The sequence below is a fragment of the Ruditapes philippinarum genome, unplaced genomic scaffold (genome assembly GCF_026571515.1).
Source record: "Ruditapes philippinarum isolate M1 unplaced genomic scaffold, ASM2657151v2 ctg145_1_1_1_1, whole genome shotgun sequence".
NCBI classification, from domain to species: domain Eukaryota; kingdom Metazoa; phylum Mollusca; class Bivalvia; order Venerida; family Veneridae; genus Ruditapes; species Ruditapes philippinarum.
Genome location: NW_026863036.1, coordinates 314,955 through 327,942, shown reverse-complemented (window position 1 = coordinate 327,942; position 12,988 = coordinate 314,955). Strand labels below are relative to the sequence as shown.

General features: G+C 32.7%; 1 protein-coding gene across 1 annotated transcript; it reads left to right on the top strand.

Annotated features, from left to right (window-relative positions):
- The first annotated feature begins 79 nt into the window (after window positions 1-79).
- Window positions 80-8,257, top strand: LOC132720963 (transmembrane protein 177-like). The gene is made up of 4 exons (XM_060705215.1): window positions 80-214; window positions 2,142-2,306; window positions 4,686-4,809; window positions 7,535-8,257. Exons 1-4 carry the CDS (start codon window positions 194-196, stop codon window positions 8,179-8,181), a joined length of 957 nt encoding a protein of 318 aa, XP_060561198.1. The 5' UTR covers window positions 80-193; the 3' UTR covers window positions 8,182-8,257.
- The last annotated feature ends 4,731 nt before the right edge of the window (window positions 8,258-12,988 follow it).

The following is a 12,988-nucleotide window of genomic DNA, read 5'->3' as shown; positions in this document are numbered from 1 at the left end:
AAAACAAGCCTGATTCATGTTTGCAATTTAGAATATATGTTTTCTTGTAAAAATATATAATACCTTATTTGATTAGCCAGTTTTCCATTCTTTTTACGAAGAATCGAACGCGCTCATGTGTCAAACACTTTTTCAGCACTGAAATATTTCGAGTTTGTCAGCTTCTTATATCAAGATATAATTATTAAGTAGAATGAATAAAAATATCCTTAGAGTAAGTTTGTTTCATTGAACTTTAGGTTTATTTTGCACAAGCAGTTTTACATGAAGGCAGTGCTTAAAATTGTATAAAGTTCGGACACATTCTTTTCGGATTTTCCTGCCTCTGTCAGAAGGGAGATCTACTAGTACTGATCATGATTAAAATGGCACAATATCTCAACTCATTGTACAATTTGACTACCCTTTTTATATGTGTATATTTTTCATGAGACCTTTTCACTTCTGTCTCAGCATTGAAATGTTGCACATATGATATGTCAATCACAACTCAATGTTGAATGATTCAGTCAAATTATGTAGAAAAAATCAAAATTCAGTTCATGTAATTATGTATATACATATATGCAGGGTCTTAGACCCTGATATATGTGATTAAAAAATATTGAAGAAATACAATAATTTAACAGAGCTCCGGATAATTTTTTTGGTCAAGGGGTTTTTACCCCTCAAAATCTAGATTGAGGGGTAAAATGCAAATTCTAAAAAACTTAAGGGGTAAAATCTGTCAAAAAGCATTTTGCATTCTTTTATAAACAAATTAAACTTATTGTACTTGTTTGTTTAATTATTTTATTTTTTTTATTTTCCAAAATGCGTATTTTAGATTTTCTATGCGTAATTTACGCTGATACGCAACACTATCTGGAGCTCTGCAATATTGTATCGTCCGGTCATGTGTTTTGACGCTCATCTATTTTGACACCATTTTTGTTTTGACCTAACAAATGACGAAAACGACCTCGCATGACGTCATAATTTGCTGACTGCACTGCAAGCATGTACTTACAACGTATAACTAAAACATGTGGAAAGACATAGACATTTCACTGAAAATACTTCACCTTTATCAAATTTACTGTATTTTTTCATCTTTTTACTAATGCAAATTCAATCGATGTTTATGCAAGCCATAATTTTGCAAATAAAGCCTTTGAAAAATCTTGACCTGCCCTTTTCTGTTTCTATCCTCCATTTTAAAATATCTTATGAGCGTCATGTGACTAAAACTTTGCAAAGTGTCCTTAATATTCACTGTAGCAGAAGGTGTACAGCTTATATTGTTTGAAAACGTTAATTGGTTTTTAATTGATACTGGGTAAAATTCATAATGGGTTAACTATTGTATATAAAGTTTAAAAAAGAAAGAAAAAATCATGGTTTCAAATCAACATATACATATCTTTACAACATCTTTAATTTAAGATATATTTTTCAGCCCTGTAAGCCAAATACAGATGCTATTCATCAAGATTAATGGTAAATACATTCAAAGTGAAATTGACAGGTGCACCTATTAAGACCACTGCTCGGGTGTATGGCATTCCTAAATAATGGACAGTTTTATATGAAATAAAACATAATTTTAAGTTTTCACGATGTTGTTTCATTGCAGGTTTGCTCATTAAAAATATTCTTTTGCTGTTCACATTACATTACAGTGAAATATCCTTTCAAAATAACTACCCAATGAAAAGGCGTCATTTCATATGACTGTAAACAGCAATGGATGCCTCCACGGTCTGTTTACTCAAGTACAAAACTTAACTGATTTTGAATTTTTACAAACATAAAAATGGTTTGCAGTGATAAACAACATGCCATAGTAACTTTATATTGTATATTATTTAATGATCAAGTTCAATATAAAAAATTGCACTTGTTAAACAGCTTAAGGGCGTCAAAACTAATGACTCTAGGATATACACAACTTTCAATATTTCTTTCAATTAGGAAGATGTGGTTCAACTATAATGATTCTTCTTGAATGACTGGCTTAAAACCCCTCAATTATTATAAAATAGATACACTCCTGTTATTAAGAATTCAGAGTTCACAAATACTTCATATAAAATTTACAGTACTTAAAGTTATTTACATTATTTTACATTTACATTAACATTCTTTTGTTCTATTTTTAGGTTGCTAAGACGTTCCCTTTTGCTGCTGGGGCTTTTGTTTCAGGGCACACATGTTACACCGTCTACAAACAAGTATTCTTTGTAGAGAATGAATGCATAAAAAGCTCATACTATGGAAACCTTACAACTCCATTTGATCCTCACACAGAGAAAGCTATAGATGCGGTATTACATTCAAATATATTGTATCCCAAATTTTACTTGTATCTTTAAGTTTTGTATCTTTAAGTTTACAGTGCTTATGACTGGTTATATGATCAATGGCTGTCTGACATCCTTAACTTGTTTAAGCTGCATAATAGAAGCTTCATTTTTGATATCATTAAAGACACTCCACTGAGATTATTTGACATGTAGGGACTTGAAATAATTTTTCGAGATAATCTACCATTTGGTGAAGGTAAAGACTGACACATTGTTTGCAAAATTCCAAAAAAATTTGGCACTCTATTTTTTCAAGATTAGTCATTTTAAATGTGAAAAATTACTCTCAATTATGCATTCGAATAGAATCTTAATATCAATGAAAAGCATATACATGTGTATTTTGGTTTGTTGTCATAGCGTTTCAGCACAATATCTTAAATTCTTAATACTCTTATAGAACGTTTTTGCAACAATGAGAACTAAAGCAAAATTTTGCGTAGAAAATGCCGAAAATATTAGACAATAATTCATAATTACACTCATTTGTAAACTTGAGAAAACAGTCTAAATTTGCGGTGTGAATAGTCAATAGTGAATCCTTTTATTGGTAAAATTTGCTTATTTCCAGTCAACTGTTTATCAAAGATAATTATCACCTCGTGTTATATCTGGTAATTACTTGTACAGCACGTGTATACATTAGTCTGATCTCTCTCGCGTGATAATGATCGAAAGCGTTATTGCTGATTGGCTAATCGCTTCACTGGTCAATGTGCATAGCCTACCTATAGACTGACACTTACTGACATATTTGTGGTTGTAAACAATCAGTAATGTTTATGCTTCCCCAGGCAAAATTAAGCGTACGTGGCATCCTTAATCTGAAATATTTGCGTCCAGCTGTAATAAACATGTATACCTGCATGCAGAAATAAGCGTCACCGAGAACCCTGTCAATAATTGAAAAGCTCAAATCCGGCTATGAATAGCACAAAAATAAAATTTACAATTTATTTCTGTGTATATTTGCTAATTATCTTTTGCATATCTGACTGCTTTAAATGTCCAAGATTGTCCATGTAAAAAATTCAAATTTTATGTTTTTAGGCTTTTGGACATTCTTTAATTGAATCAAATTTGCAAAGAACCTGTATTATAAGTTGAAATAATGCACAGAGGGGTACCTGAGGTCTTCATTTACCTGTTAAGCTGTTAAGTCAACATACAAACTTTAGTAGTACAGGCATAAAACCACGGCTTTAATTACAGTCATAATAAAACCCAATAATCAAACAAACAAACAAAAATCAAGTTGATCTAAGTTTGCTTGCCTTACACCATCCTGTAATTAATACAGAGGGGTGGCAACTGATTATTATTTGACATGTACAGTAGCATACATATTTTGTTAATACAGTTGCATATTTGCAAACAACCATTTATATAAGGCCAAAATCTTTACAACTAACAATACACATGTATATACAATTGCCTTATTGGTCCGATGTTAAACAGTCTATTTATGATAGCCAGTGTCATATTTCTACAATAAAGCAGGATTAATTATACAATGCTGACTATCATTATGGAATCAAAAGGGAACATATTAAGAAAAAATGTCCAATATAACAGGGAGTCTATTGCTTTCGGTCTCAAAGATGGACAGAGAAGATACAGTGTTGTTGTATACAAGAGGTTGTTTGAGAATGTCTGAACCTGACTATTTAATGTACTAATAGATTTTGCAAGGTTCTGTTTTCGAAAAATTTATTGATTACATGACAATTTAAATAGGTGTAAGTGATGCCATTTCAAAAACCTTTTTGATTCTAAATTTTGACCCAACTCTGATATCATATGTGGCAATGTCAAGCTACCTTAGTGTACTGATTATGGGAGGAATTGCTATGGACAGTTTTTGTTTTGACATTAGAATTGTGCTTCCAAATGTATAAATGAATACAATGTATGATGTATAGATAATAGTACTTCTATTTTTTCATTAAACACCTAAAAAGATGTTTTGTACATACATGTATAGTATTTTATATGAAACCCCAAAACATTCGTATTATTTTAATTGCTTATCATGTACAAAGATTAAATTCTTGTTCTGAAGTAATTAATTGGCATCAAACTATAGTACTTTGTATATGTTATGCATATTGTTCTTGATACGAAATTACAACATAAGAAGGTAATTGATTGCCGTCCAATAAAAACTGATACAAGAAGCAGAGACAGGCCTTTATTTGACCTTTTTGACTACCTTCATCCAGGGGTAACTTTATAGAAACAAATGACTTTAGGATGATGGATAATATGCATACAAATAAATTTTTATGTGATAAAAGGGATAATTACTGACATTATAAGGATTTTATTTCTTCATTTCAGGTTTTTGATAAATTAGTGTTTGTAGCCTCGGGAAAACAGTGTGCTTTGACACAGTTTTACTGGTCTAACAAAGCTACAGTACAGCATAGAGGAAGTACTTTGTCAAGATTCGGAACATACGTTGGTAAAAACATTAATTTTGTAATTTGCTTTTCATAGTTCTGTACCTTCTTTTCATAGTGTTCGGCACCCTAGCACAAAGTGCTCAGTGAGGTAGCTTTTGTTAAGGTCAGATGTCTGCTGTCAGTTTTGTTTTTCTATTCATAATTTCTGGTCAAAACAAAAATTCTTCCAGAACACATGGACAATTTTGACAGCACTTTACAGGAATGATCCTTTAGTTGTTTTGCTCATAGTAAATGCGATCAGGTCAGATTAAGAAATTAAAAATCTTATCTAAAACAAGTGTACATGTTATGATATGATGTATATGATATAAATGAAGACAAACTACTATTTAGTATTATACATTCAAGCATATTAATGGCATAACTGAAAATTCATGCAAATACTCATTCTACCCAAGAGCTACAATGTAATTCCCTACCAACCGAGAGCTGTCCTACTCCCCCAGTGGAGGCAACCATATTCTGATTAAAGTTTTTACGAAGTAAACTTAGTAAACTTATCCGCGCAGTCTGATCAGGATCCATGCTGTTCGCTTACAAACGGTTGCCCTATTAAAAGTAGAGAAAGTGATAGCGAACAGCATGGATCCTGATCAGACTACGCAGATGCGCAGGCTTGTCTGGATCCATGCTGGTCGCAAACCCACTATGTTGGTTTTGTTGTGACGCGGCTCATTTATTTTTAAGGTATTTCCTTCAAACTTGAATGTTTCTCATCATCAGCCACATCATAATTATTTGACAAGGATATGTGACAACACTAACACCAAAATTATCAGAATTACCCCCCTTGAACTCAGAATTTTCATGAAGACGTGTTGTTTTTTATTTGAAATTTCTTTATTTCTTAATGTATCTTCTTCAAACTTCAAATATGTTTCTTATCACCCATATCATATGTGGCAAGGTTCATAATTCTAGCACCTATCTTATTATAATTATCATCCTTAAACTTAGAATTTTCATGAAAAAATGTTGTTTGTTTTCTATAACTTCGAGTATATATTCTTTATGATCACTCAAATTATGTGGAGGAAGATTCAGTACTCTAGCTTGACTATTTCCAGAATGATTTATGTCTTAAACTTTGAATTTTTCTTAGTTGTTCTATAGTTTTCTTATTTCTTCATGGATTTACTTAAAATTATAAATCAACACCTACATAATTTGTGATTAGATTTAAACGTCTAGTACCTGGGTTTTTATGATTATTTTCATTTTGAACTTTGATGTTTATTTGAACATTGTTCTATATATAGAGGATATTTGTTTAGTTCAGTGTAAGATCGGAATATATTTCACCGAGTGAGCACCAAAAGGTATATTTCACGAGTGGCGCAGCCAACACTTTTGGTGTTCACAAGGGGAAATATATTTCGATCTTACACTAAACTAAACAAATTTTCTTTTTCGTTACTCACATTGTTTATAAGTGTGGCATTTTTATTTCGAGAGTTATCTTCTCTTTAGTTTAAGAATTTTGCTTTTAAACAACTAGAGATGTTTAAAAATTTACACTATGTCTGTCCGCCTGTCCATCCGTCCCTAAAAACTGTTTCCTGAGATCACTTTTAAAGTGTTGGTACTTTTCCAACAAATTTTCTTAAAATAGAGAAAAGTATATACATTAGTTATATATTATCATCCTCTCTGAATATCTGTTGTAGAATGTTGCCGGAATTCTAAACAGTAGGGAACTTTTGTATTGACTGCAATATTGTTATAATTTGCACTTTGATAATTTTGGTAATTTACTTTTACTACTTGAAAAAAGGCCAGACATGTTTTGTCTGTAATTATTAACATCTTCATAAAATCTTCAATCATCAAGAAGCACATTTAAGACTAATAAAAAGGGAAAATTATACATTTTTATTTTTTATAATGTTTTCATGGTGATTTAAATGTGTTAGATGCTATTCAGCTGAAGAAAGTAGCAAAGCATGTGCAGTTAATTGTCATAAAAGTAGCAAAATGTAAAATATAAAGTAAACTTCCACACAATATAAGTATTAACTGTACTAATAATAGTACTTGCTAAAGAGCAAAAAAATGAATAGACGGTTCATATGTATTGCTAATAAGAAATGTTTTGGAAACTTTAAAAGGGAACAAAAATAAAAAAAAGTTTGTGAAATAAAAAAGATTTATCACATACCTGTGCCGCTTTAATGACTCCGTAAAAATGGTATTGCAGGGCCGTGCATATATTTGACGTGACATCATTTTCGTTATATAAACATAGCGTAAAGACACACTAAATATAAGCATTATACTATAGGCGCGTCAATGAAAAATGGTTCTTTTTCACTTCAAGCGGTCTTTATTTTTTTAATGTGATAAATAGAAAATTAAATTTGTGTGAGTTTAATGATAAATTTATTGAACTCGTTGAATAAGATAATATTATGCTCGCCTCTATATTTTTTTTTGGACCTAATGGTCATTTAAGGTAAAAAATTGTCACACTCAAGAGTAACTGTTCCATTGATTCATGCAGAAAAATAGCTTTAAATTGTCTCTGGAATATCAAAGTGCAGATTTTAGATACTTATCATATAAGCTGACCAAGAGGTTCTAAGTTGACTAGGACTTTTAATTTAATGTTAGTATTTAAACTTCAGACTATTTAAATTTACAGCAGGGCTAATCTTAAAATAAGTGTCTTATCAATTTAAAATCTAAATGTTCTCATATAAAATATTCTTTTCTTGTTTTCAGGTGTACCCATTCACTATAAGTACCAGGATCCATCAGAAGTAGATCTCTCAGATCTGGAAAGCAGTTTTGAATGCAGTGAAAAGAGTTCGGAACTCTTACAAAGACTCAAAGAATCCCTTGTGCTAAGTGAGAATGCCAAAAAGTTTGCACTTGCTTCAGAATTTTTAAATGCTCATTCTTTTGAACTTCCAGTGCGATGTAATGGCATAGTGTTTTTTATTCTAGCATATGCAATCCTTCAGAATCCTTTAGCCGGGGCAGTTACATATGGAACTCCTCAACAGGTACTTGCCATCTTTGTAGCACTGGCATCTTCTCTTTTTATTGTTCACTATATTACAAGTAGAACTTACTTCAAGTATGTGCGAGTATCATCAGATAGAAAAGTTGCAAAGTTTGGAGATGATTTCTTAAAAGGCGGAATAGAATATTTTGAAAAGTTGGCAGAGAAAAACAAAGTGTTAAGAGAATTAGATCCCAAAACTTCGGGATATTTGTTTGAACCAAATGGTGATGAAGTTAAAAGTATCATTAATTTTGGTAATGTGGCAATAAGTGATAGATTAACTTGTTTACAGAAAATTGACAAGGAGATACAAGAGACCAAAGATTTAACCCCAGAGAATTCTGAAGATACAACTTCATAGAAAAACAAACAAACTGTGTTTATTTTAGAAAAATTTTAATATTTGAAGTAAATAAAATATAATCTGTTTCTTATAATTGCTTATTGTATATTTTATCATGATGTGTTTTTAAGCTCAACTTTTTTTTTGAAGAAAAAAAGAAGAAGTATTAAGAAGAAGTCATTTCCTTCCCCAAAACTTTTATGTTGGTGCTTTGTCTATATACTAGATCACAACAACCCTTGGGGTAGATCAGATTTAACTTGACCTTCATTCATAAATAACCTTGACCTTCAGGTCAAATGTCTAAACTTTGCTTGATTTTTGCTGATTTTTGTGTCGCCTTGAAAAACGCGACATATAGGGGTTAGTTTTGTTGGTGGTGTCAGCGGCAGTGGTGTTCCCTTAGGCTTGTCTGGAGCATATCTCAGTCATGATATGTCAGATTGACTCCAGACTTGGTATGCATGCTTCTTTCAATGACTTGAAGTGCAGTGCACAAGAATCATCGCTCTGCACTTCTTATTATATGCCTGAAAGGGCATATTATGTTATACCCCCTGGCGTCCGTCTGTCTGTTAGTAATTTGCTTTCGGAGCATAACTTGAGTTACATTTGGCCCACAATATTCAAACTTCATAGAATGATTGTCCATATTGGGTAGAAGACCCCTATTGATTTTGGGGCCAAAAGGCCAAAGGTCAAGGTCACTATTACCTTAAAACTGAAAACAGTTTCTTGAGCATAATTTAAGTTCAATTTGACCCACAATATTCAAACTTCATAGGATGATTGTCCATATTGGGTAGAAGAGCCCTATTGATTTTGGAGTCACAGGGTCAAGGTCACTATTACCTTAATACTGAAAACATTTTCCGCTCAATAACTTAAGTATTAATCAACCTACAGCTGTAAAATTGTATAGGATGAACAGCTAATTCCCATGTCTTACAAATGCTTCATCCTTACTAAAAAAAACACTTTTGGGCATATAATGCTCCGCCTAGCGGTGCTCTTGTTATTTTAAGAAACTTTGTTAATTTTTGTGTCGCCCTGAAAAAGGCAACATATAGGGGTTACTTTTGTTGGCGGTGTCGGTGTCCCCTTAAGCTTGTCCGGAGCATAAGTCAGTCATTATAAGTTGGATTGACTTCTAACTTGGTATGCATGCTTGTTATAATGACTCGAAGTGCAGTGCACAAGAACCGGTACTCTGCACTTCTTAATTTTTGAGTTATTGCCCTTTGTTAATTTTCATACTTTATTTTTGTCCGGGCCATTTCTCTTAAAGTATAAAAGCTATGGACTTGAAACTTCATAGGATGATAGATCTCATTAAGAAAAAGTGCAGTGCACAAGAACTGGTACTCTGCATTTCTTATTTTTGAGTTATTCCCCTTTGTTAATTTTCATTCTTTATTTCATAGGATAATAGATCTTATTGATAAGAAGTGCAATGCACAGAAACTGCTGCTCTGCACTTATTTTTTGAGTTTTTGCCCTTTGTTAATTTTCATATTTCATTTTTGTCCTGGCCATTTCTCCTAAACTATATTGTTCATAAGGCGACACATCCAACTCGCGGAGTTCTAGTTATATTTTATTTTTGTCCGGGCCATTTTTCCTAAACTATAAAAGCTACAGACATGAAACTTCATGTGATGAAAGATCTCATTGAGAAGAGGTGCAGTTAACATAAATCAGTACTCTGTGCTTTATGATTTTTAACCAGATTTTCAATGAAAACGGGTTATTGAAATGCTGGAAGTCGGCGGGCAGGCGACTGGGTGGGTAGGCGTCGACTTTTGGTTTCTGCTCATTGACATGAGTTTGGTTTGACCTATTTATGCCAAACTTGGTGTTATATCAAGAGACATCTTGGGATGATTGCTACAGGTGTCTGTGGTCAAGGTAAAGGTCAATGTTGCTAAAATAGAAATTCAGTTTCCGCTCAATTAGTTGAGTTTGTTAGGTGTATTGACACTTAACTTGATGTATGGGGAGCTTATATCAAGAGGTCACTTATAGGTTGCTAAAAATAAAAATTCAGTTTCCGCTCAATAACTTGAGTTTGCTTGGGCCTATTAACATCGAACTTTGTGTATTGGTAGCCTTTATCAAGATGCAGCTTGGGATTGTTACCCATTATTGAAACCAGCTTTCTGTGTTGGTACAAAAAAGCATCACTGCCAAACATTATTCCCAATTTATGTCACATTAATACTTGATCGTTGTAAACCTGGTTTTTGTCACATTGTGGTGATTCTTATTGAGTAATTGCCCTTTGTTAATCTTCATATTTTATTTTTGTCTGGGCCAATTCTCCTACACTTTAAAAGCTATTTACTTGAAACTTCATAGGATGATGGATCTCATTAAGAAGAAGTGCAATGCACAAGAACAGCAAATCAGATGTGCCGCTTGATATTATAGTTTTTTATTCCACCGCAGCATCTGCGATGAGGTGGCATATAGCGATTCACCTGTGTGTCTGTGTGTTTTGTATGTGTGTTATATAGATTATATGGTGAACTTAAAAAATCTTCTTGTAAAAGACCACTTATCCAATTTCAACCAAACTTGGCAGGATTGATCCTTGGGTGAAGGGCTTCCAAAGTTGTTCAAAGAATTTCATTCCATGCAGAAATCTGGTTTCCATGGCAACCAAAAGGAATTATAAGAATAAATTAAAAAAATCTTCTTGTAAAGACTCACAAGGCCTAGAGCATAGATATTTTGCATAAGGCATTATCTGGTAGACCTCTACCAAGATTGTTCAAATTATAGCCCTGGGGTCAAAATTGGTCCCACCCCGGGGTCATTGATTTTCATTATATGTACATATAGTAAAAACTTAAAATGCCTTCTTGGCTGAAGGTACAAGGCTTAGAGCTTTGATACTTGGTATATGATATCATCTATAGGTACTCTACCAAAGTTGTTCAAATTTTACCTCTAGCGTCAAAATAAGCCCCGCCCCGGGGGTCATAATTTTTCCTTATATGTATATAGTTAAAACTTAAAAAATCATCTTCTCTAAATTGACAAAGGCTAGAGATTAGATATTTTGCATGAAACATTGTGTAGTGAACCTCTACCAAGATTGTTTAAATTATAGCCCTGGGGTCAAAATTGGCCCTGCTCCGGGGGTCATTGATTTTCATTATATGTACGTATAGTAAAAACTTAAAACACCTTCTTGTCTGAAGGTACAAGGCTTAGAGCTTTGATATTTGGTATATGATATCATCTTTAGGTACTCTACCAAAGTTGTTCAAATTTTGCCTTTAGTGTCAAAATTAGCTTCGCCCCGGGGGTCATAGGTTTTTTCCTTACATGTTATAGTAAAAACTTTAAAAAATCATCTTCTCTGATTGACAAAGGCTAGAGGTCAGATATTTTGCATGAAAAATTGTGTAGTGAACCTCTTGCAAGATTGTTCAAATTATAGCCTGGGGTCAAAATTGGCCCCGCCCCGGGGGTCATTGCTTTTTAGTTACTATGTCATTAAGTAAAAAAAAAAAGAGAAAATAACAACATTTTTTAATAAAGCGAATGAAATTGATTGCATCCGTTCTTTGAATTTAAGTGTGTTCGGTCGATTGTAATATTAACTTGGAATTAGACATCTCCTACTTAGACAAAAGAAAGGGCATATATATATATATAGTGGAATTCATCGGCAATATCATTTTGATTACATAAAGTGCCTTTCCTTTGATCATGTTCTACAAAAGACTGGTACCATCTGCCATTTTCGACTGGTAACCGGTTCTAAAATGAAATATAAATGAATAAAAAAATACGTTGGTAATATGGCAAAAGTTTTAAGTAAGGTTCGAAAATTGGTGCATCTTTATATATCATATAGTTTCTTCCTTTAGATGAATAAACCGGACCATGTTTGATAAAACTGTTCCATTAGGCTCCTTTTAATTTTCTTGTGAATATTTCTATTTTATATTAGTGGTTTAACCTAAGACAGGTATTACCAGTATCATCGAGTATATTCTGTACAAGACAAACTTTATTTATAGTTGGTAATGGCTAATAGTACAAAACATAAGCTCTAACCTTGTATCCGACATTAACAAAAGGTGAAAATAATAAGGAATGAAAATAAAGAAAAACCTTTTAAGATAATAATACATACAATTAATTCATATTGTCATTGTTATGAAATCAGAGCATTTACAATGAAAAGACAGTCATGTGTAATGAAGATGGGATGACAGGGTTTTACATATATAAATGTACATTGTACATAATTCAAGGAAAAGATAACTAAAATTATTTACAAGCAAAACATGAATTAAGTGAAATAAAACATGAACTGGAAAAGATTAGATGCACATAGAGCAGGCACACTTGTCATTGCTCCATGTTTCAATTATAGTCGTTTAAACTCATTGAAGTCAGATGTGCATCTAAGATCATTAGGTAAACTATTCCAGATTTTAGATGCTTCAAAGCGAAAACTCTTTTTTTACCTTACTTGGTTAAGTGTACTTCTAATGTTTTTTGGTATCTAAAATTATAATTTGACGAACGCACATTAACAAGTTCTTGAATATACTTAGATGAAATAGTCACAGGGTGAGAAAAATGTGCAGCTTGATCGGGACGCGAACCCGGGACCTTCGGAATACCGGACCAAGGTTCTACCGACTGAGCTATCCGGCCGCTTACACATCTTCTCCCCTAAATAGTGAACAGTTCTGAACCGTGACAAACTCCCCTACTATATTGAATTTCTTCCTCGAATTTCACACAGTTACAGAGCAATATAAAATAAACTCTTAGCTATATGCAGTCACGGCCCAACGTT